A 26,722-nucleotide genomic window follows, 5' to 3' on the forward strand; every position below is an offset into this window, starting at 1 on the left:
TGTTTTTATCTTCCTGTTTCTGTTACTTACTAGACAATAGTGGAACTCAAGTTGATACTCAGAACTTTTAGAAACTCCGTGTAAATATAATAAAAGTCCCTGGAAAATGTTCACAGAATATTATTCTCTGATATGAGTTTTTTCTCACTTTAATGCTTCAGGACATGAGAAGTTTGGTATCTGAGAATCCTGGTTGCACTACTTAAAGGGACCTCCGGAACTCTTGGATGGATTTTTAGCTTCTAGCAGTAGACCTTTCCTTAATTGGTGCCCCTAGAAACTAGGATCACCCCAGAGGTTACCCTGGGACAGGAATGGCCTGGAGGTGTAAGAGCTTTATTCCTGGATGACTATGAGTACACACTTTTCATTCCTTTGGATATTTTCCCTTTTCCTCAATAATTTCTCCTTGACCTTTTTTTTTTTAGTTATTAGAGGCCAGGGATTGAATCCAGGACCTCATCCTTTTATGTAGGAAGCCAGTGCTCAACCACTGAGCCACATCGACTTCTCTGAGTTGGTTTTTTTCATTTCCTTTGCTTGTTGTTTTTTTTCTTTTCTTTTTTTTTTTTTTCTAGGAGGTGCTGGTAACCAAACCCAGGACCTCCCATGTTGGAACCAAGTACTCAACCACAGAGCCACATTTGCTCTCCTCTCTTTGACTTTTAAGATTCAGGTGTAACATTTTTCCTATGCAAATTTGGCAGAGTTTTGTCATCCGTCCAGGTCTCATATTTACATCTGTAAATAGAAGCTAATAATATCTACTACACTGAGGATTAAATGAGACCTGGTATTAGAATCCGGGTCTAGGTGATTCCAAAGTCTTTGCATTTAAACACAAGGCTTCGTTGCTTAATGATTGCCCTCATTTCCTTTCCTATTTTACCATTGATATAGCACATCTTTTCCACAGATATCATTATCATCAGAATTGATTTTTTGGCCCTTGGCATTCATACCTTGTATTAATAAATACTTTCTTTGGTGTGAGTAATCAAGCATTTATTGAAAAATGTTTATTGATCTCCTATTTTTTAAATCCTGATAGATCTGGAGGTACAAAGAATATAAGAAAGAGTTTTCATGAAGGGGCTCAAAGACAATGGGAGATGGCCATGTAAAGGATAATATTAAAATATACATATTGCATATATTTTATTATAGGCCTGGAGGGAAAGAATGTAAATAGCAGCACTGCTAGTGTAAGAGCCTTAACAGTCCCTTATTCTATTTATTGGAAGACAAGCCTTTTTTCCTAAATATTTCCTAACATCATTTTCTTCTTGAGCTTTGTAGGCTGAGGGCATAACTTCAGAAAATGCATAGAAAACTGAAGGCAGGAGGAACAAAATTGGGCGACTGGAGAATGCATGAAAGTCTAGGAAGAACAAGAGTCTGACAAAGGACAAAGAATGCCCACAACCTTATAGTTGTTATGTTCTGATGTTTTTAGGTTGAAAGAGGCAAAAGAACATGACTATGGGGGATGATATTGGGAAAGAGTGGAGAATAAAAAATAATAACAAGGAGGAAAAGAGGAAAGCAAACAAAATAGTCCCATTTTTGGTCTACTTCCCAATGTTTAAATGAAGAAAGTGATTTTTCCAATGTTTCTTTTGTTATAAAAATAGTACTCTGAAGAAAATTTTGAAAATTCAGAAAAAATATAAAGGGGGCATAAAAAATAACCTACTTACAGCAACTGGATTATAAATGGGATTGTGACTGAAAAAGGTAGCCTGGGGAAGTAAATGTCAATAGAAAGTAAGCTAAAGAATAATCTAGGGACTGAATAATACAGTGAACACAGAGGAGTTGAGAATTGTGCTAAGGGTACAAATGCAAGAGAGTCCCTTCTTTGAGCTAGAGCAGATGTACATCACTATTGCAGGGTGATGGAAATATGGAGAAGCATGGAAAGTACAATTGGTGTGACCTATAGACCGTGGTTAACAGCAATACTATAATATTCTTGCATCAATGCCAAGCTGTACTGTGCTGATAATGGGAGGTGTATGGAAAATGTGTGCCAAGTGTATGCACGGACCATGATTGGTGGTAATAGTCTGATGATATTATCTCATAATCTGTAACAAATGTTCCACCAGGATGTGGAGTTATATGGGAAATCTACACATCTGTATGATTGTTTTGCAAGTTCACAATATCTGTAACAAAAATATATTTTTAAAAATTAGTATGGGTTGAGAGAAAACTACACCAAATGTAAGATCAGGACTATAGTTGGTAGTAATATTTTGATGATGCTTTTGCATAGTTTGTAACAAATGTTTCACACCAATGCAAAGAGTTGGTGGAGGGGTGATGTATGAGACCTCTGTGTGATGTTATGTATGTTTATTTTGTAAGTTCCCAATCTTTACTATACAAAAAAAAAAAGGAGTTAGATGATGATGAAACTGCAGAGTAAAATGTAGAGTATGATGATAGATATGATATACATGATGACAGATAGATGATTGATAGATGGATAGATAGATTTGTGAAAAATACACAAGTTTTGATTAAATGGTAATGAGAAGACAATTTTTTTGTACAATTAATGTATTTTGCATATTGCTTTTGTAATAAAAGTACTTAATGTAAAAACAAAAACAAAACAAAAAAATAACCTACTTACAATTATACAACCCAATGACATGTATTAATATTTTACAAACCAATGACAATTATTACTATTCAGACCTATTTTCTATTTTCCTAAGCTTTTTTGTATATATAGTGAAAAATATATAATTTATTTTTTACAATTTTGCATACTACTTAATTTACTCAGTATTATATCATGGGAATTTTCCTTTGTTATTAAAAGTCTTTTGTAAAGATCTTTATATTTATTAATATTTTTATTTTGAATAAATTTGAAAGCTACATTATATTTAATCTTAATATTTACTAAAACTTATGATATAAAATTTAAAATAATAAATAATGCATGGTTAAGTTATTTATGGTTTGAAACCATTTGCTGACTACCTACTATATTTATAGTTAAACATTTACTATGTCACAGATATTGTTGTGCTTAATATAGATTATACCATATAATATTCACACCAACTATATGAGGAACCTCTGGTTAATCCATTTTCTTTAGAGCAGTCCAACAATGTTGCTCAAGGTCTCACAGCTACTAAATGTAGCAATTTGACTCCAAAGACAATATGACTCCAAAATCCATCTTCTTAAATTCATACATCTTATAATATAAGCTATACACTGTGCAAAGAACTGGGGAAATAATGGTGAGAAAAACAGACAGGATTTCTGTTCTTTTCAATCTATATGGAGAGACAGATAGTGATAAAATAAGCAATGTGATGAATATGTAATTATGAGCAAGAATCAGTGCACTTAAAGAAAGAAATGTAGTTACATGAGGGAGAACAGAAGCCAGGAAGGTCAGGGAAGGAGTCTTGTAAACAGTAACAGAAGCTGAGATCTGAAGAATGAGTAACAATTAGGTGAATGGGAAGAGACAGTCTAGGCAGTGTGAATAGCATGTGGGAAGGTCCTGGGGTGGAAGCGAACATGGATGTCACTCTGTGTGACTGGAATTCAGAGATCGGCTATGAGGGAGCTGTGGCCAGGGAATGCAGGATATGCTGTTTTTTTTTCATCTTTATTCTAAGGGAAATGAGAAATCTCAAAAGGGTTTTAGGTATATTTGTATTTTGAAAAGATCATTCTGGCTATAGTGTGAAGGAATGCTGGAGCGTGACCATTAGGAATAAGGAGTGAACATCTGGTAGGTTCTTGCAGAAGTCAAGTAAGAAATTATGATAAGTTGGTATATGTGGCGGCAGAGGTGGTAGAAAGATGTGAACAGATATTTAAAGAGGAAAGGTTGATGGACTAGTAAGTTTTCCATGGGTTGAGATAGAAACCATTGGAAAAAGACCAAGTTTAGAAGGGCAGATCATGAGTACAATCTTGAACACATTGTTAAGTATTTAAGACATCTAAGTGAAGCCTTGGATAGGCAATTGAGTTTAGGAGTGGAACTAGAGTTAGTGGCATCAAAGTGGTAATGAAGTCATTGGTATAGGTAAGATTTCCTAGGGAAAGAACATGAAAAGAGAATATACTGTTCTCTGGGGAAGACTAATTTCATGATTGGGTAAAGAAAGATGAACCAGGAAGGAAAATGGAGAGTGGGAGAGCATATTGACTAGAGAAATCGAGTAGATTTGTGCATAAGTATTTGTTCCCATTTCAAATATTTCTTTTGAATAAATTCATATAAGCATAATTGCACAGAAAAAGAATAACTTCCAGGACTTTAATGATCTTGCAATTTGTGTCTAATCAGATTACCCTAATCTTGTTTGCATTGGGGCACTTTTTGTTCTAATAATTATTCTTTACGTTTTGACAAACAAAAGGAATATATAACCTGAATACTTGTTTTTTTAAGGAAATGTCATTTTATTTATTTATTATTTTTAAAGATTTATTTATTTATTTATTTATTTTCCCTCCCCTCCCCCAGTTGTCTGTTCTCTGTGTCTATTTGCTGCGTCTTGTTTCTTTGTCCGCTTCTGTTTTCGTCAGCGTCACGGGAAGTGTGGGCGGCGCCATTCCTGGGCAGGCTGCACTTTCTTTCGCGCTGGGCGGCTCTCCTTACGGGGCACACTCCTTGCGCATGGGGCTCCCCTACTCGGGGGACACCCCTGCGTGGTGCGGCACTCCTTGCGCGCATCAGCACTGCGCATGGGCCAGCTCCACATGGGTCAAGGAGGCCTGGGGTTTGAACTGCGGACCTCCCATGTGGTAGACCAACGCCCTAACCACTGGGCCAAGTCCGTTTCCCCTGAGTACTTGTTTTGTGTTACTCTTGTTCAGCTGTTGTGTGTCTGAGTAAATCTCTTCCAGAAAGGTACATATGTAGTTGGTATAAGTTCAGAGCTCTTGCATATATGAAGACCTTCCTGTTGCTTTTGAAAATTAAGGAACTCTTGTCTGGTTATAGAGTCCTTGTGTTATAAGCTTCTCCCCTCTCAAACCTTGAAAGATCTAATTCCATTTTTTTCCTGACTTTCAATGGTATAGAAAAATATGAAACCAAAGTATTCCAAGAAGAGGAAATTGCATAGGTCCTGAGGTGAAGAATGCTTGGAAAGAAAGCCAATGTTGGGAAGCAGACTTGGTTCAACTGATAGAGCATCTGTCTACCATATGGAGTGTCCAGGGTTCGATCCCCAGGGCTTCCTGACCAGTGTGATAAGCTGGCCCACACTCAGTGCTGCCACTGCACACAAGGAGTACTGTGCCACACTGGGGTGTCCCCACAGAGGGGTCCCCCACATGCAAGGAGTGCTGCCTTGCATGAAAAAAGTGCAGCCCACCCAGGAGTGGCACCGCACACACAGAGAGCCGATGCCGCAAGATGATGCAACAAAAAAGAGACACACGTTCCCAGTGCTGCAGGATAATGTAAGCAGGCACAGAAGAACACACAATGAATGGACACAAAGAGCAGACAAGGGGGGGGGGGGGGATGGGGAGAGGAAGAAATAAAATAAATGTTTAAAAAAAAATAAAACAGTCATTTAAAAAAAAAGGAAAGTCAATGTTGCTGAGAGAGAAAAAGAGAGAGAGACAGAAAGAGAACCAGCAGCAGATGAGGTCAAAGAGATAGTGTTGGGTCCAAATCATGATCCAGGATGAGGAATTTGCTTTTCATTTTGAGTGAGCTGGGAGACCTTCAGGAAGTTATTGAGGTGGGCACCAGTGTGATCTGATTGACATTGCAAAGAGATCATGCTTTTGAGGCTGGGCACACAGGCAGGATGGAAACAGGCCTTTTCAGGCTGCTGGTGATTAGGGGGGGTCAAGGGCAGAAGTGAGGTCTCGTAGGATGAGAACTGTGAGGAGACACAAACCAGCCCTCCTAGATTCATTTTTCCTTCTACAGTGGTGTTTAAATTGAGAATCCTGAAGAGAACGCTGGAGGGGGCGCCCGTCTACTGTAAGGTCCATCATACTGCAGGCAGGGAAGGGCCTGGGCTTGGAAGCCTTCGGCTCGGCTGCTTCTCCATAGTCAGAATGAGGAAGGTCTGTGTGTGCGTGTGTGTGTGTGTATGTGTGTGTGTGTGTGTGTGTTCATAGTCTGGGAGTTCCCTTATCTCCCTCCCTCTAGGCTTGGCTCTTGGCTTCCTCTCTTCAATTCCCTTTAAAAGTCTTCTCTTGGGACAAGTATCCATCAGATACTGAAGGTTCTGACTCTGGGTCAGTTTCTGCCTATTTTCCCTCGCACTCATGCAGAGTATGCGAGAGTGGATTCAGTGCAGTTTTTCGGGTCTCTTATGTTCAAATGATATCATCAGCCTGATCACTCCACAATTCTGATTCATTTAACCTTTCAATCCCACACCTGCAAACTTATTCATTGAAGTACCTGTACCTTTTTTCCCTCTGGCCTCAGAGAGGAAGATAATTTTAAAATGTTAACATTCAAAGATCATTTTGCATTCTTCACCTGATCATTCCTCTTTCAATTATTTCTCTTCCATATTAATATCTCTATATTGCCCTTATGCTATATGCTCAAGTCTTCATCCTAAAAAAATAAAAACCCTCATTTGAGGCTTCATCTCCCTCCAGCTACCAACACTCTCTCCAGATTAGACAAGTCAGCAACTTTTATGGCCTTGCACCTCTAAATAAGGTTTTCTCAACCTCAGGACTATTTACATTTTGGGCCTGAAAATTGTTGTGTGTGTGTTGTCTCTAACCACCAGAAGCCAGTAGCAACCCTCCTACCCAATTGTTTCATCCAAAATATCCCCAGATGTTGCCAAATATCTCCTGGGAAGTTCCATTTAGGAGCCACTGCTCAAATCACATAACACTTGTTGCTCGAGTAGCACTTACAAAGAGATCCTGAAAAGACTCTAAAAATATTTTATTAACAAGGGAGTAGCTGATTATGCTACTACAGTATCCACATACGCAGCAAATAGACACAGAGAACAGACAACGGGGGAGGGGGGGAAGGAGAGAAATAAAAAATAAATAAATCTTTAAAATAAAATAAAATAAAGTGTCCACATGAGGAAAGAAGGCTCTCTTGAGAAGCCAGACTGACTGGAAACCTATTAGTATATATATAAAGAGGGTACAAAAAGATGTTATAGGAGGGAATTCTCTGCATGTACAGTGAGAGATTGTGAGATTGTAGGTTTTTGAAATTTACCTGCTACAAAACACATTCTATTGATTTTTAAATTTAAGCTAACAACTGTTTGATATTTTATTGTAGTGAGTTAGCAAGCTGGTGTATCTGCATGTTTGATGAATGAGTAGTAAAAGGGATTGTGGTGGGGACTTGAAGCAAGAGAAATATGATCCCTGAAATGAAAGGCATGTCCTTTGAACCATGGTCAAATTTGAAATGAAGTTTATATAAATTAATCATATTTACATACACCAAGATACTCAGGTTTAATCAGTTTGAAAAAAAGACTGTGATTTTAGATGTAAATAATGGAATGATAGCCTATTTATTAGGTTAGTTATTTTCACTGTGAACTCCAGGTTAAATGAGAACAATTTGATGTTCCTCTTCTTCCCTTACCTTTCTTACTAAATGTAAATGTATCTTAAAGCCCTTTTTGAAGGTCTGGGGTTTGATGCAGTTTAGAATGTTATTTTTCACCTTAGTTTTCTAACAAATATTTGTAAAACGATTCCAGTTTTTTACTTATTAACACTTATTCTATTACTAAGCAGATCTATGATCTGAACAAGTTTTCTCAGTTGTCCAGGGCAGGGAAAGTAACCAGTCATCCCTAAGGTCTTTACATTCATGCCAGCATGAAGACTCTGATGCTTTTAACAACTATAGCACTAATTCCTACTCTTAAAACAGTAAAGTGGAATGTAAGTCCTAATTAAAGTAATTTCATTCTAATTTAATTAAAGACATAGAATCAGTCTACAGAGGTGACATCTGTTTTACTTGTTGGGCAATAAATTTATTCTTTTGTTATAAAGTTTCAGAATCTGAAGCTGAGGGAATTCTACTGTGAAAGGAACCCACTGCTCCTGAGGCATCCGGTTAAGGCTGTGCAACAGGAGGATGTCTGGAGTTTACAGGTGAAAGCTTAGGTCATTTACACACATCTGCAAACAAAAGGCGTAATTCAGTTTTAGGGTTTTCTTTAAAGCAGTCTTGCCAAGCCAACAAGTGATTAGTGCAATCCTAGCCCATTGGCAATGTGGATCCTCGACTTAATCCCTTTGTCTAGCTTACAAAATTTGATTTAATTCTACCTGATTTCCAGAGCGGTTAAATTCAGAGAAATGGAAACATTTTTTTTGGATGAAAAGAGAGAAAATTATTTTTACTTTAGCCTTCCAAGTCAGTTTTCTGCATTATATAAGGACATATTTGATTTGTTTCTAGAAGGACTTTCACCTCTTGTAGCCCTTTCACTAGTCTCCATCCCTAATAGATAAATGAATATGCTTCAGAAATCAAGTTCACCTTAGTAGAAAAAGTTGATGACATTAAAAGAAGGAATAGGAAAGCATATTGGAGGATCTTCCTTAGGTGTCCTCTGATGGCAGATCATAGATCACAAATCCTCCTGCAATTGGGTATGATTCTCCATCATGAATTTGAACTTCCCAGATCTATTTGGGTCTATAGTTGAACAGATAGGGTTGTCTCAAGATTTTATGGAATTGTATGGGATTCTGGTTTCCTGGTTGCAGGGAGCCACCAATCTTATTCAATGGCTTAGTTTGGTTTAAAATACCTTTTTTTGCTTATCACATAAATAGTGCCTGTTAATTGTCGTAAACTAGAAAATAGAGATGCTCAAGGAAGAAAATAAAAATTAGCTATATTAAACTGATTTTAAAAAGATTTCTTGTTATAAAACTAACAGAAGCTCATTTAGAGAAATTAGAAAATAAAAATAAACCAATAGAAGTTAATAAAAATACTCAGCAATCCAGTACTCAGAAATACAACCACTATACTATCCTTGAATTCTTAACGCAAATTTTAATCCATCCAGATTTTTTTAAAAAATTAAATGTGAATTCAAATTATATTATACATTTTATTTCAAGAATTGTCACTCAAAATACTGCAAATATATTTCCATTTCAATAAAAATCAGTCTACAACATCTTTTTGGATGAATACTTAGTATTCTGTTGTATGATTATGCCATAATTTATTTAACCACTTTCATACCGCTGGCCATTTGTATTACTAACAATTTCCTAGACTTTTGGCCTCTCTAAACAAGGGTATAATGGGCATCCTTATTGCAAATTTCTAGCTCATGTCCCTGTGAACTTTAAAAGTGAAATTGCTGGGCCCAAGAACTGGTATCTTTTAGCTTTGATTAACTCTTGTCAAATTCCCTTCCAGATTATCAAACTATATTTCCACAAAAAATATTATTTGCTATTCTTTTGTGGAAAATGAATATCATTTGAAATTTAATTGTAAATAATTTTTAAAATTGCAGTGTTTGTCTAATCCTTCGTGTCTTGTTTTCCTTTTATCAAACATTTCAAAATAATAATAATACCAGTACTTATTTTAAAGTTTACTACAGGCAAGGTACTGTTCTAAGCACTTAATAGGAATGAACTAATTTAGTTATCCAATGATCCCAGTATTATCCCCTTTTTATAAAGAAACTGAGACCCGGATAGGCTAAATAACTTGTCTAAGGTCACAGATCTAGTAAGTGTTGGCATAAATGAGGTCATTGTAAACAGTAGGGCTCCAGGCCACATGTTACAGTATTGCTTCAGAAAGGGAATGTGAGAAGGTAGCGGGAATGGAGACAGGGATAGCCTTGATAGGAGGAAGTTCTGGTTGGTGGAGGGTGATGAGTTAGCACTTAACCCAGTGTGGTGGCATGGAATCTCAAGGGCAGGAGCATTGTACTGTGGGACCAAGACTAAAGGTGAAAGAACAATATTTCTCTCTTCAAAACTGTAATAACCAGCAGCAGACTTGGCCCAGTGGTTAAGGCGTCCGTCTACCACATGGGAGGTTCACGGTTCAAACCCCGGGGCCTCCTTGACCCTCGTGGAGCTGGCCCATACGCAGTGCTGATGCTCGCAAGGAGTGCCGTGTCACACAGGGGTGTCCCCCGCATAGGGGAGCCCCATGCACAAGGAGTGCGCCCCATAAGGAGAGCCACCCAGCGCGAAAGAAAATGCAGCCTGCCCATGAATGGTGCCGCACACACGGAGAACTGATGCAACAAGATGATGCAACAAAAAGAAACACAGATTTCCGTACCGCTGACAACAACAGAAGCAGACAAAGAAGACGCAACAAATAGACACAAAGAACAGACAACTGGGGTGGGGGGAGGGAAGGGGAGAGAAATAAATAAATAGATAAATCTTTAAAAAAAAATACTGTAATAACCGAGGAGCATAAGAGTTGTTTTTTATATATTTATATTTAGTATAGAAATATTTTTTACTTATATAAATGAATGGAGTATTTTAAAAAGTACTTACAAGATTTTTTTCTTAGAGAAGTGACTTAAACTGATTTTATATTTCATATTTGTATGTAAATTAAAAGTCATTTCTACTGGACATTTGGTCCACTGATAAATCTACTTGGATGTCAAAGAATTTAAGTCTTTAATTCAGGCAATATGTATGTAAAGACTTTTTTGAAATTTTTCTTCATCTCTGAGATTTATGAACCAAAAATTTAATTTTTAATAACTAAATTATAATAAAAATAACAGCATATATTGTGTTAGTAGATGGAGAGCTAAGTGTTCTACCAGTATTAGCTCACTGAGTTCTCCTCTTTTTGAGTTCAGATAGGTTAAGTGACTTTTCCAGTGTCATATAGCTAATAAGTCATAGAGCCAAGATTAAAATCTGTCTATCTATCTATCTATCTATCTATCTATCTATCTATCTATCTATCTGTCTGATATCTTTGCTCTTGCTACTATGCTTTACTATCATCCACATAGTAACAATTTATTATGCAACAGTTCCAAAGTTTATCATTTATTCTAGGGATTCATATTTATTTGACATTTTGTAATTCAAACAATATAAATTAATAAATGCAAGGAAAAATTTTAAAATGCACCTGAAACTAATTTCAATTTTTGATGAAGTAGAAATAGGAATAATGTCTGAACTATGTATGATTAGCTAGGAAATATTCTAACTTAGTAGTATATAAACTATTCCAAAAGAATAATGTATTTGTTCATAAAAGATTTCTTGACTTTTAAATAACACTAGAATTATGTTATCATTAATTTGTATAGCTTTAAACACTGCATTGTTTGTATCTCTATTATTGGTCATGGCAAAAGTATCTTATTTTATATATACTCACATTTCCAAGTTAATAACTTCACTTTATATTTTAATGGTATACGTTACTCTTCCAAAGTAACTCACTGACAGTAAGTTGGAGAAGAATATAAGTAATGGGTTATGTAAGAGTTGTCAAGAGACATACTGAATGCAACAAACATGTTGCCTTTCGGAAATTTTAAGTGGAAAAAGTGATCTGTATTGCATTGTGACCTATTTATAGGTCCCATGTACTTCAGCAAATTCCTCCACCTTCTGCTATTTCAGGGCGCAAATCCTTGTCTGAGTTTTATGCGACTTTCTAACTGAGACCTAGCCATTGAATTCATGTAGCTAAAAACCTACCTTTTTCAAAAATCGGTATCTCGTTCAGAATAACAAGCTATGCTCTGTGTAAGTAGTTAGCGAAAGGGTGACTGTAGACACCCAGTTTAGGAGTCATGGTAACATTAGTGTAAAAGGGTAATTCTTTCAGAATCGATGACCTCAGAAATATAGCCATTCAGGAGCATGGGCTTACATGGGCAGGAGGTCGTGCTGTTGAAGAATTAGACGTTTACGCAAGTCATGCTCAGGGCCGTTTGTTGTATAAAGAGTCTTCCCAGAGGGTTGTTAAGGGGGCGGGGAGGGTAATTGGGAAAAAGGATTTTGTTGTTGTTTTTAAAGTTGTTTAAGATTTTAATTGGAGTGAATGAGTCAAATATTATGTATTCATATTTGTCCCCAAAGTTTCCTAGCCCAGCCTGATGTAGACTATTTTAATGCCATCTTTCACTTTGGCTAGAAAAAAAAAATTGTCCCAAGTAAATCAACCCTATACACCACTAAAATTTCGTGCAGAGTTTTGTAACATTTATATGGTCCTTCTATGCCACTGGCGTAAACAATGGGGGGCATTTTGGTGGAGTAAGGCAAATTTTATTTTGTTTTCTTTGCTTGGTTAGTGATGACTTAGTTTCATATATTGTATAATATTTTTTACCTTAAGAAAATGTTGTTGTTGATGGTCATGATGAAAGGCATCTTCCTTTTCCTCAATACCCCTTTTATTACTTAATATTAAAATACTACTACTGCATTAAGTCAAGTTTCTGGACATTTCTATGTGGATAGAGTTAATACAGATTTAATTCAGAGATACGGTTCATAGACACATTGAACTTTACGAAGATGGCTATGTTCTTCATGCAGCAAATTATTTAGACCAGTGCTTTTCAAACTTTTACCTGCTTATGGATTACCTTGGGGACCTTGTTAAGTTGCAGATTCTGATTCATTAGTCTGGGATGGGTCTAAGAGTCTGCATGTCTAACAAGCTCTCAGGTGATACAAATTTTACTGGTCAATGAAACATACTTTAAGAAGAATTTAAACCCTGGTGGATGTGACTGACTTGGCTTTTGAGTCCAGTTTGAACATTTGCACTGTCCTTGCTTATTGTAATGACAGACACCAGATTTAAATCTAAAATATATATAATTTTATAAAATACATGATATAAATTTATTTTGACTTGGGTACCTGTATGAAAGAGGCATAAAAATATTACAATGTAATTAACCTGCTATCCTTACACTGATGTAATCTAATTTACAATGTCAATCATTTTTAACATAATGCATTGCTTATGCTGCAGAACATTAACAGAAACTCTGTGGAGTGAGAAAAAAATTAGTGAAGTGTGAATCAATGTAAGAGCAAAATAGTTCTTTTGGAAATCATCTGAGGAACCATAGGTCTTTTTTTTTTTTATCTAGGAAATAACATCACGATATATAATGAATCAGCTAGGAGAAAAGAAAAGTTTTCTAATGCAAGCGATAGAATGCCACCCACAGATCAGAAACATAATCTCTCAGAAAAAGGAATGTGCAATATGTGGAAAGTTCTTTTTAACTCTATGGCTGGAATGTGTTCGATTTGTTCCTCCATCAAAGGTAAATGTTGATTTTTATGTAAATGTAAGCATAAGACCTATTCCTACCCTTCACCCTCACCTAAGTCAAATAATACAGACTAGATTTGAATCTAAGAATTGACACGTGATAATATGGGGTTAATTTTAGAAAATAAATTTAGATAAGCATCTTTAATAATCATCATCACCCATACATTTACAGACAACTTCATTTACCAGAACACATCCATTCTAGCAAAATTCTGTGGAAACTGAAACTTTTGAATCAGAAAATCTTTTTTTTTTCCATAAATTTTAATAATAAAACCAATCTATGTTACCCTAGGGAGAAAAATTTTTCAGTAGCGTGATGTGAAATTTTCGGTAGAAGAAAGCTGACATAAACTGTGCTTGTCAGTTTATGTCATGATGATTTTCTTGCACACTCAGTGTGCACTGATATGTTCATGACGTTCGCACCCCTGGGCAGTTCTCATAGCCTAGAAAGCATGTTTAAACCAGGGATCAGCCAACTTCCTATGAAAGGCCAGATACTAAATGTTTTAGGCTTTGGAGACCATATGATCTCTGATGCAACCTCTTGACTCTATTTGTAGTGTGAAATCAGCCTAGATGACATGCAGCTGAATGAGAGTGGCTGTGTTTCCATAAAACTTTATTTATGGACCCTGAAATTTGAATTTTGTATAATGTTCACGTGTCATAAAATATTTTTCTTTGAATTTTTTCCCAGTCATTTGAAAATGCAAGGACCATTCTTAATTCACAAGTCATAAGGAAACAGGCAACTGACCAGATTTGCCCTGGGGAGCTATTGCCTACACATTTGTCCTAGACCATCCAACATTTGTTCCCTGACACCAGAATTTCCTTTCTGTTCTTGATGAGCACTTGACCTTCCTTGGTTCAGAAGTGTCTCGTCTATACCTGAGTAGTTCTTTGAAGTCATACCTGTTGCATACAGATTGTTTGCTCCCACATCACAGAATGAAAACTGCTTGGCTGCAATATCATAGTTTCTGTGGTACTAACTTAATATTGAATTTCACGTCAGTAAAGCATTGTGGATTTCTCATATGTGGCTTTCTTAGAATGGAGAGGGCTAACCATACATTGTGCTGTTTTATTTTTATTTTATTTTATTTTTTTAAGATTTATTTATTTTGTATTTATGTCTCTCCCTCTCACCCACACACCCAGTTGTCTGCTCTCTGTGTCCATTCACTCACTGTGTGTTCTTTTGTGTCCGCCTCTATTCTTGTCAGTGGCACAGGAATCTGTGTCTCTTTTTATTGCATCATCTTGCTGCGTCAGCTCTCCATGTGTGCAGCGCCATTCCTAGGCAGGCTGGACTTTCTTTCACACTGGGTGGCTCTCCTTATGGGGTACACTCCTTGAGCATGGGGCTCCCCTACATGGGGGACACCCCTGCGTGGCACGGCACTCCTTGCGTGCATCTGCACTGCGCATGGGCCAGCTCCACACGCGTCAAGGAGGTCCTGGGTTTGAACTGTGGACCTCCCATGTGGTAGGCAGACACCACCCTATCCGTTGAGCCAAGTCCGCTTCCCTCATTGTGCTGTTTTAGGGGATTGAAAGTAATACAGATATTTCAGTATTATTTGCAGATGAATAAAATAATTTACTAGTATTTGATTAGTGGTCTTCTCTTAGCTTTGTATAACTACTAAATAGGAAGAGTAACAAAATGTCCACATTTCTAAAAGCTCTACTGACAGGCCTTCCCAGAGCAAGTCAATAGCTTTTTGCTAACATTTTCAAATTTATCAAAAGGAAAAAGTAATTCCTGAATAGGTATTTCTTTGATTCTTACATTCGTATTCATTCACTTATTCATTCATTCACTCTTTCTTTGACCAAATAATTTTGTATTCTCTAATATGTGCCAAGGTGACACAGCCTGGCACTGGAAAAGGCTGGCAGGTGAGCACCACAGCAGTAGGACGTTGGTGTCTTTGTTTCTGCTGCCTAATAGCTTGTCATAAAGGTAAGTAAATGAATGAAAACTGATTAGTTCTGCCATCCTGGAGATCATCATCTGGTGAAGGAGGCAAACATTAAATAACCACACATGTAATTACAAATTGTGATAAATACCATGATATAAAAGAATGCATTCCACAAAAAAGAATAACAGGGCCCTCCTTTAAATTCCAGATGAGGGAAGTCCTCATTGAGGAAGGGATATTTTAACTGAGATCTAATGGAAAAGAAGTTGCTGGTCAGGTAAAGAGTTGGGGAAAAAGCATTTATGGATATTAAGAACAGTGTGTGCTAAGACTCTGAGATGGGAAATCACTGTTCATTGTGACTGGAGATTATTAATTAAGAAAGTTGATGTAGGCAGGGGTCAGTTCATGCAATATCATGTAGTCCATATTAAGGAATTTGACTTTTAGTCAGTGGAACACCACCAAAAAATTTTAAGAATGATGACATACTCCGATTTATATTTTTTTGTTTGTTTCTTTCTTTTAGGAGGTACCAGGGGTTGTACCCGGGACCTCATACATGGGAGGCAGGCATTCAACCACTGAGCTATATCCACACCCTGATTTATGTTTTAAACAGATAACTTCTGAGCAGAGACTGAATTAGATTAGAGTAGGGCAAGGAAGTGAGGAAATGAGGTAGGAGGCTGTTATACTAGCCCAGGTAAGAGATGATAGTAGCTGTGGCCATGGTGAGCTATGAATGGATTTGGGATATGTTTTAGAGGAAGAGCTCATAAGACTTAGACTCCCAGTTTTCTAGCTGTATGAACTGCTTGGATGGAGGTGCTTGTTATTAAGATAGGGAAGGTGGTAGACTTGGCCCAGTGGCTAGGGCATCCGTCTGCCACATGGGAGGTCCGCGGTTCAAACCCCGGGGCCTCCTTGACCCGTGTGCAGCTGGCCCATGCGCAGTGCTGATGCGCGCAAGGAGTGCCCTGACAAGCAGGGGTGTCCCCTGCGTAGGGGAGCCCCACGTGCAAGGAATGCGCCCAGTTAGGAGAGCTGCCCAGCACGAAAGAAAGTGCAGCCTGCCCAAGAATGGCACCGCACACACGGAGAGCTGACACACAAGATGACGCAACAAAAAGAAACACAGATTCCCGTGCTGCTGACAACAACAGAAGCAGACAAAGAAGATGCAGCAAATAGACACAGAGAACAGACAACCAGAGTGGGGGAGGGGGGAAGGGGAGAGAAAGAAAGAAAGAAATCTAAAAAAAAAAAAAAAGATAGGGAAGACTTAAAGATACCAGGTTTGTTGGGAGTAATGGTACTTCTGTTTTAGATAGAGTTAAGTGTGAGATGCCTACAGTCACCGAGCTTGAGCAATAAGAAAGCAGTCCTGGGCAATCTAGGATTTAATGGTAGTTGTGGATGTGTGTGTGAGTGTGTGTGAGTGTGTGTTTTGATAAGGAGTTGAATACATGACCTCCAAGAGCTACATTTCTAAAGAGTCTCTGATTCTAACTCCACTAGTTCTGTGATTTAGAGTGTTGATAGCCCAGAGTCATCTTTGGGCCAAGAACTCTAAGTTGTGTCAGCTTCCACCTACCTCAGCAGTTCTTAAACCTGACCGCTCACCAAATGTACATATGAAACCTAAAAAAATACAAAAATCTGTATTTTGAAAGAAAGTGAATGAATAAATTATGACTCAATAAAATATTAATAAATTATGAATTAATAAATATGAATTAATACATTATCTTTAGTGACAAAGATGGAATTCCTTTTATAATGGGATATGGATAATAGTAAAAAGAGAGACACAGGGGAGAGTCAAAGTGAGACACAACAGAAACCAAAAACTGAAGTGGTACAAGTGACAGGGAGCTGCTCTCCCACATCGGCGGTCCCCAGGATCAAATCCTGGTGAAGCCTAGAGGAGAAAATGAGAAGAGAAGACAAAAAGAGAAATAGACACAGAAGATCACACAGCAAACGGATACAGGCAGCAAACTGTGTGTGTGGGGGAGGGGGGGATAAATCTTTAAAAAAAAAGAGAGAGAGAAAGAGAGAAGAAAGATTGTAAATTGAGGAATGAGTCCCAAGGTTAGAAATCAGGATAGAAATGCATGTTTACTGCTTAAGATGGGGATAAATATGGAATCTTGGTCACATGTATAATGTATCTGTGAGTTGTGCTCATTTATCACCTGGAATGTATTGTTACTATTATATTCAAGAAATATTCAATGAATATAACACATGCCAGATTACTTGTCAAAGCTTGTGCAAATATCCTTCTTTTCACAGGACATGATTTGAACACCTTGGGCAAGTTGCCATGTTCATTTTTTCAAAACTATCCAGGGAGAGACTTCCTTACTGACAGATCCCCTGGCAAAACCATCTGATGAGCACCTAGTCTCATTTCAAGTGTCTTACAGAAATTGCAACCCAATAATCGTAACCACAGCCAACATTTATTTGGTATTATGTGCTCAATGTCATGCTAAGCATGTCGCCTGGAATACCTCACTTAACGTCCATAATAACCCTAGGATATAGATGAGAAAATAGGGCCATAGAGAAGTAATTTAGCCAAGTTCACAAAACTGCCAAATAAAGGCTCTGGGGAAGAAATTCACACATGACCTTGCTTTTAACTAGACATTCTGGACTCTCCTATTCTTTTCAGCACAGTTTATTACTCGTTTGTTTCAAATGAGTTTAAGGCATTTATGGTAAAATGCTTAATTTTGTTATCATTTATTTATCTACTGAAACTCATTTATTTTCCCTACTGTGTGTCAGACCTTTTGCCAGGGGCTGGTCAATATAGAGTTCTGGTCCTTTAGGAAGTCCCGTGCTTCCAGGAAAAGTGGTAGAATAATGTGGTTGGAATCAGATGAGTTACGTTAAATGACCAGCCCTACTGCTTACCACCTGTGCCATCTCAATTTTCTCTTTGAGGGAAAAATTCCTCATCTGTAAAGTGACAGGAATATAGAGTATCTCTGTCAGAGGTCTGTGGTGAGTGATAAATGAGGTAATGCATAGAAAATGATTAATAAATGTTGTACATAGTAGGAGTTTAATAAATATGTTTTATGTTTTTTAAAAATTAAGGCCTTAAGAAAAGAATGAATGATCACACTATTATAATAAGTGCTATGGTGGACATGTGTGCAGGGTGCTATCAGAGAAAGGCATCTCCATGGAATGGGTTCATTCCCTAGTCTATCCCTGGGGCCTGGCACAGTGTTTGTGTTTGCTACTTGGAGAATATACGATGCATGTTAAACAAATTTTAAGAGGCATTACTTGGAAATATGCTTTGAAGGCCGGGTAGGAGTTAGAACAAAGAATGAGTGGGCAGGCATTCCAGGTGAGGGAACTGCCTGTGCAAAGATGAAAGTGTGCAAGTCAATTGTATGACAAGTAAAGGTACCACCTGGGGGAGAAGTTGAAGATGAGGTCTTAGAGGGATGCCGGTGTGAGATCAGGCTGTTTGCTTGTGTATGAAGATGTATTTTATTTTGAAGGCTGTGGACGGTTGTTGAGGCAGTGGAGTGGCAAGATGAGATTTTTGTTTGATGAAGAGAGACTTACACAGTGAGGTAAGAAGGCCAGAAGTTCAGAACACTTGAGGGCAGCAATATTAAAGGGGTGGCAAAAACAGGCATCAACAAAGGAGAATGAGGAAGAGCAATAGAGGGGAGAGGCAAAACCAGGTATAGTGGGCACAGATTTTCCAACTCTAAAACACAGACAAGCAAGGAATAGAACTTTCTTACTTTTTATTCTGGATGTACCTTCTATCTGGGCCTCAATTCTACTGAAAAATTTGTTTTAGTTAATTCAACATTATGTGATGTTGTTTGAACGTCCTCAGTCATTTCAGATTTAAATTTGGTCACTTAGGATTTCCTTCTCCTGCCTCTGCTCCCTTTTCACCCTGTTTTATCCAACTTGTGGAGCCCTTAGGTGGTATCATGGCACCAGAAAGTGGGAACAACCTGTCCTGCAGATGTCCTCGGTTCCGAAGTACATGGTCATCCTTTCTCAGTCTCATGTATGGTCATATTTCCATGCTGTGTCTGCTGAGACGTCCGCTTCCTATGGATCTCTGCTTATCCATCCATGTACACTGTGCCTTCTTGTTCTGATCATGGTGTGCCTTTAGTCTGCTATCCTTTTTCAGCCACTTCTGGGCCATGAGAAATTTTCTGGGCCATGAGAAATTTTGACTCCCCTCTCCAGTATGTATTCAAAAGAATGAGCTGATTAAAGGTGCCAAATTTAAAGATATTTAAAATTAAAATGTGGGTTAAGAAAACCTAAATTTAAATATATATTATCAGGTGCTTCACAGTTGAAACATGTTATTTTAATGGGGTTGTTTAGAACCTATTTCCAGAATGTAAAGAGAATTAAATGCACAAAATTCATAGAAATGTTAATTAGATTACTCACATTGGTAAATAGTTGCTTTTATTTTTATTTAGGTTTTATGCTACTTTTTCAGTTATTGTAGAGAAAAGATTATACAAACACTAGTTTGTCTAGAAACTTCCCTTCTAAATCATAAAATACTTTCCTATCTTAATTATCTTTTCATGAACCAAGCATAGAGAATGCTAATTGTTATGATAAAGTGAGAACCCATTTGATAAAGCCAGTATCTGGTCACCCTTGCTTTGGTTTATAGAAAATTTTGTTTCTAATATGGTTTGCCATTTAAAGGCACTCTTGCAGGTGGGAAACATGTAACTATAAATGGGTCTTTAGAAATACCCAAATATCAAATTGGGTTTGTTCCTGTTCAGGTGGATGTCATGCTTATCTAATAAAATAGTGAGAGGAAGTTTGGGAAATAGTAGGTGAAAATTTTTACTCATATTTCAATTATTAACTTTACCATGATTTATCCAAATGCTTTTGTCTTTCTTCAAGTGTTATAGCCCTTGCCATTTGAGTTTAGTTGGTCCTTAGCAGTTATAGAATTATCAATAATTTCAATGCAATTGTTATTTTAATATTAACTACTAATGACATAAACATTTGAAACAACAACAAAAATGAATCCCTTTTAGTCACTACCAACTTGGGTCATATTTGAACTAGTGACTTAGAGGTAACTTAAATTGTCTCATAAAATCCTTTTCCAAACACTTGAATGTGCCCAAGATATGCATTTGATAGTTTTCATTTCTTTTAGTTACATTAGTTGAACTTAACATTTCCCCAGATTCCTTTAAAGTTGAGGAGTTTAGAGAGGGAACATGAACTCTCAACTCTGTATTGAAATGATGTAATGTAATTGAAACTATCCTCAGAAGAGATTAGACTGGGTAGGTTTCACTACAAATGAGTGAAAACACTGCTCTACTTTATAAAAATAAATGAAAATTTGTAACCTTAATTCCTATTTATGACAAGCTGCAGTAATGAAACATAAGATTATATTTTAATAATTTTACTCATTACTTATAGAACAAAATCTTACTTTGCAGTAAAAAGTTATTACTGTTTAGATACCACTGACATTCATTTATGAAACTGATCATTTCAACCAGTCAATTGTGAAAACGGATGTAGGTTTTAAAATAATTATGCAAGTGGTTAGTCAATTTAATGTACATTAGGCACAAAGAAGATCAGAAGGCCTCATATTTCTAACTCTAAACAGTCATGAATGTAATACATATTTATTGTTCAGAAAAATTGATATGGTAAGTGTTCCTTATTATTTTACTTGGAAAATAGCAAACAATCATAGTATAATTGAACACACATACTGTGTCTTAATTACTTCTATGCCTAGGAGAACTCACTGAATCCTCTTTTCCCTTCATATAACTCTACAGTTTGTTCTTAAACTGCTATACGGAGTCACAGTGGTATCTTGCATCTATTTTTTCTTCTAAAGAATCTTGAATTGCATTCAACTTCAGTTCATTTATCTTACTCTGTGCTTCACCAAAACATTCAAAACTCCCACATGGAATTCAAAGGACATTGACTCTGCAGGGGTGGTGTTGGGGAACAGGATCACTCTGTCCTCTGTAGGGAGAGGATGCTCCTTCACTGGGTGACTGCCTGGAACACAAGCAGGGTTTTCATTCTAGCCCTTGCCTCAGTCCAAAATGCCCTAAGGGTGGGATGACCATATAGTGTTATCACCTAAGCCAAGATGCTTTTGAGAGTGACAGGGGGACATTATTAATATCTGGGAAAATAGCAGGACATCAATACCTCTTGAGCAAATCTGAGTGTATGATTATCCTTCCCAAATGGAACCGTTAACTTCAGAATAGGGCTCACTGCTGGCACTGCCATCTGCTAGCATGGAGGAGTTATCATTCTGAATGTGCAACTTGGATTTTTAAAATTACTTTTAGCACCTCCATAAATATTTGAGGACCTGCTTTAAGTATGAAATGGATGTTGAGCACAATTCAGATGAGTAGGAAACCTAGTTTATCCCAAGTGGTTAAAAAATGTAAGCGTTTAAAACCTAAAGTTGTAGAAGACATCTTTTACACTAAGAAATCTAGGGGCAGAAGCTAAATGTTAAATGAGTGGCAAAGTCAATTATTGCTTTAGGGTATAAGTTGAGATCCCTCTAGATTGTCTGGTCAGGGATGGCCTCAGAAAGATGCTGAGACTTATCCAGGACCTTGAAATAATTAGAATTCAGATTAATGAGGAAGGGAACAGGGAGAATATTTAAGAAGATACTGGCATGGAGGAGAATGGATCAAACTCATAGGGCAGAGAATCAACTAAATTTTGTTTGTGGAGGAAATTATAAACAAATTGAATTCAAACTCAAAGAACCTCAAAGAATAGTCTACGGAGTTCTGACTTGATCTTGTTTGGAAATGGAATCCTACTGAATGTGTGGGTGCAAGTCAATGATATAAAGCAAGGTGTGTTTTAGACAGAGTCGTTTGACAATAGTGGGCTGGATTCATTGAAGAGTGAAGAGAAGACAACTGAAGAGAAGAGGCCAAATAGAGATAATTGCCTAGTGTAGCTATAAGATGTAGCAGTGGAAATGCAAGGAAGTGAAGCAACATAAGGAAGAAAGTACAACAGAATTTGCTGATGGGTGGAGTATGGGAAACCTCTGAGGAGTGTGAAGGCAAAAAATAGAAAAGCCCAGAGGGGGGCTGATTTGGCAGGTGAGACCTCAAGTTTCATGTTAGACGTGCTATGTTTCAAGTGATGAATAATTCAACTACAATACTTAGCTATCAATTGGAGGGAGATCAGAACAGCTGATTAATGGGCTTCTTCAAAACATTTAAAACCATGCAATTTCCAGTAACTTCGTTTTTCCGTGATTATTAAAATTGTAATCTAAACTCCGTATTAGTGAATGCATTTGGGATATTTATTCTAACACTGATCTAGAATTTAGTGAACTTGGATTTGAGGCCTATCTCTGCATTGAACCATCATCTCTATACCTAGACTAGGTTTCCTGATCTGGAAAATGAAGAGATCGGAACAAAGTTCTGGGTCAAAGTGCTTTGATTCCATAAGGGGGAGGGGGACTGCCACAGTCAAACTTTTTATGGTCCTGCTAATTTGGAACATGTTACTGTATTAGTTTTCTATTGCTGCTGTAATAAATTGCCACCAACATAGTGGCTGAAACAACACAGATTTATTATGTGACAGTTCTGTAGGTCAGAAGTCCTACATAGATCTGCTCCGGCTAAAATCGGGGCATCGACAAGGCTGCTTTCCTTTCTGGAGCTTTAGGGGCAAATCTGTTTTCTTTCCCTTTCCAGCTTCTAGACATCCCTTGGTTCATGGTCCACTCCCCTCATCTTCAAAGCCAACAGTGGTCGCTCTAGTCCTCCTCACCTTGTATCACTTGCACCTTCTCTTCTGTCTCCATCTTCCACTTTTAATGACTCTTGAGAAAACAATGGTACCACAGAGATAATCCAGGATAATCTCCCCATCTCAAGGTCCTTAGTTTAATCACATTTGCCTGATCCCTTTGCCATGTTTATCTAACATCGTCACAGGCAATTATCTTGCCCTACCACAATACTTTTGCCTGAGAAAACAGGAAAACATCTTAGTCTTTTTTTTTTTCTTTTTAGGTGCTTCATGTATTATTGAAACCTTGCCCAAAAGCTTTGCTTTATACTCTGACATGAATATACATTTTTGGTTACATTTAAGTTCTCAAACTTAAAATATGACAGTGATTGTCACTTTCTCTTTAATTTTACCATTCATCAGATATATGTATATTTAAATTTAAAGTGGAAAACTATATCCCACTATAATAGGGAGAGGCTATAATCGTGTGATTATTTCTTTAGAAAATAAAGCATTTCACTGTGAGTAGTGAAGAGTAAAAACTTGACTATTGTATGGCATTTTGCTTTTCAGAACTTTTTGCTAAAATGATATACCTTCCAAATAAAATCATGTCTAAACATAGATTAACTGCTTTTTCTTTTCTCTGACTCTGACTTGTAAAAAAGAATATTTCTTTCAGTGTTTCAATTTCTATCTGTAAACAAGGACCAAATAGTAATTACCTTGGACAGAGCCAGGAGATTCTGTTAATTGAGGTCTGAGAAATGAAGTCTTCTAAGAGGGAATGTCATTATGCCTTTGTAATTTGCTCATCATTTCAAACAGATTTGTATGTCATACCAGCAGAAATAATTGCAATGGTGCCACAAATGGGAATAGAAGTTTAAATGGGCACTGAGAGGTAAGTATTAGAGTTTCTTTTTTTTTTTTTTTCATGTAAACATTACTGAAGACAATGACTCCAGATGGAAAGGAATTACCAAGGAATTCTCTGGGGTCAATTTTTTTCAATAAAATTTCTAGGAAACAAGTCATTGTACAAAGAAATATTATATCAGAAATGGAAACGAATAAGTTAGAGAATAATCCCCAACAATGCTTCAATAATGACCTGTGGTAATACAATCTCCTAAAAAAAAACAAAACAAAAAAAACTAAAAGTGTTTGTTCCATTATAACTCACCAAGCAATTATAACCCCAAGAAAGGGAAAAAAGGAAAAAGAGCCAATCCAAATTCTGCCCATGCAATTCCTAATGATACAGGGGACATGACTGAAACCACAGTAGAAATAGAAAATGCCTTTAATAGTTTCTACTATAAACTTTTCACCTCATGGAACAACTGGACAGCCCCGGTTACTTCCTTGGTTTATGTTTGTCTTTTTTCCTTTGACTCCTCTTCTCAGTTCCTGGCTCTACCCTATGTCTTGGTTTTCAGAGTGAAGCGTACGTAGCATGGTAGTTTTCAATAGCCCTTTATGTATAACTGAGACACGTTACAGAAGCAGGCAGGAAGAGCTGGCTGAATGAGAGGGCTGTCTACTATATGGAAAAGGAAAAGACCACATTCAGCTTTTGACTTTTGTCATTAACACTTGAAGCACAATTTTAACATTTAGCAATTATAATCTAGTTAATTAATACTATCTCATTAAAGTAGATTTAAAATATGATGCATATGTCTCTCAGAGAAATACTCATGAATTCTTTTAACTTTGAACTTCTGTACTTATTGTTGATATCCCATAACTCAACATTTAATGGTCTATTTATTGTTTATACTGTATTGTTTCCCCAATACAATATGCACATTCTTGTATTTCTGCTCTTATATAGGTCACCCTTCCTGAAATGTCCTTTCACCTCCCCTCCATGTAGCCACATTCTAGCCATCTGTCAAAATCTAGCTAATGTTTTCCTTAGGTTGTGAAATCTTGCTTAATATGCAGCCTATATTGATATACTCTTTCTTTGCATTCTTATAGAAACTATGATTGAGTTAAGCCTTTTTTAATTTCTTGTCTTAACAGCTAGATATTGACACAATTCTTAGAGGCAAGGATTGTGTGTTATATGTCTTTGTATCCTTGGCACTTAGGCTAATGTGGTGTAGATTATAGGTGTTTATAATTTATCATAATTCTTTTGGTTGCAAGTTTAAGAAATTCAATTCACAGGCTAACTCAGGTAATGAAGAATTTTATTAGCTTATGTAAATAAAATGACCTGGGATGGATATGATTGAATATTTAGTCATAGCTATATCCAGGTGTCCAAACTTATTATTAGGAAGTTGTGTATTGGTTCTGCTTTCCTTTGTCTTGGCTTCATTCTCAGGCAGGAGCACCCGAAGTTGTGTCCTCTGGCAGTAAGAGAGTTTCCCTCTTTCAAGAGATCCAGAAAAATCCCTGGAACTGGTGCTCATTGGCTGTTTTGGACTGGGTCATGTACTTACCCCTTGAATCAATCAAAGTAGGCAGAGGGTAGTTGGTTTGTTGGCGGGGCCTGAGTTACATGGTTATGTTATGATGCAGGGAGTGGTATCATTTGCTCTACTCCCAACACATGTACTCAGATTGGAGGAAGGGATGACTCCCCACAGGTGAAGGTGGGCTTTTCTACCAGCAGAATGGGAAAGGAATTCTGGATTAGGCAATATCCAAGATATCCATTGGGGAGTTAAGTAAATGTTTGCTAACTGGTCAACTGAACATCCCTCTTGGATAAAGGTCAGGTTTATAAAGATTCTGGAGAAGCAGATTTGGCTCAACTGATAGAGTGTCTGCCCACCACATGGAAGGTCCAGGGTTCAAACCCAGGGCCTCCTGACCCATGTGGTGAGCTGGCCTATGCACAGTGCTGCCATGCACAAGTAGTGCCGTGCCATGCAGGGGTGTCCCCTGCGTAGGGAAGCCCTACATGCAAGGAGTCCACCCCTCAAGGAGAACCGCCCTGGGCAAAAAAAGCATAGCCTGCCCAGGAGTGGCACCGCACACTTGGAGAGCTGATGCAGCAAGACGTTGCAACCAAAAGAGACACAGATTCCCTGTGCTGCTGACAAGAATGTAAGCGGATAAAGAAGAACACACTGGACACAGAGAGCAGACAATGGGGGGCCATGGTGGCGGGGAGAAATAAATAAAAAGTAAATCTTTAATAACAACAACAAAAAAAGATTCTGTACATTTTTTACCTTCACCCAAATACTTTATTGTTAGGCTAGGGCATGCACACTTTGAACATTTCACACATACTGTAGAGATAGATGTGAAGGTGATATCCACATGTATGACTTTGGAGTCCAGAGTTGAAAGGCTTTTACTATCTCAAAGGTGGATTCATAACTCTGTTCTCTGATTCTAACCTTTAAACCTTCTCTCAAAGGTATTTTGTAGAAGACTGAGCAGAACAGTAATCATATCTCTTACCCTGAGTTGCAATGATGATAGCCAAATGGTTTCATGCTAAAACAAAGTAGCATTATCAGCCAATTAAACTATCTGTTAATCTCTTCTGGATTTTCTCCCCGGGAACTGTGTTCACTTCAAAAGTTGGTTATAAAGCGTACTCACCTTAGGCTTTTGAGGCTATCATTTTTTCAAACATCAGTGGACATGTACATAAGTTGGC

The 26,722-nt window shown here is 37.4% G+C and overlaps 1 protein-coding gene across 1 annotated transcript in view; it reads left to right on the forward strand.

Annotated features, from left to right (window-relative positions):
- LRRC69 (leucine rich repeat containing 69) overlaps window positions 1-26,722 on the forward strand; it is a 113,666-nt gene that overhangs the window by 86,099 nt on the left and 845 nt on the right. Inside the window, exons 6-7 of the mRNA XM_004474735.3 lie at window positions 8,023-8,124; window positions 13,122-13,301. Coding sequence (XP_004474792.1) covers window positions 8,023-8,124; window positions 13,122-13,301 — 282 coding nt within the window. The remainder of the gene's footprint in view (window positions 1-8,022; window positions 8,125-13,121; window positions 13,302-26,722) is intronic.

The sequence above is a fragment of the Dasypus novemcinctus genome, chromosome 14, assembly GCF_030445035.2.
Source record: "Dasypus novemcinctus isolate mDasNov1 chromosome 14, mDasNov1.1.hap2, whole genome shotgun sequence".
Classification (NCBI taxonomy): domain Eukaryota; kingdom Metazoa; phylum Chordata; class Mammalia; order Cingulata; family Dasypodidae; genus Dasypus; species Dasypus novemcinctus.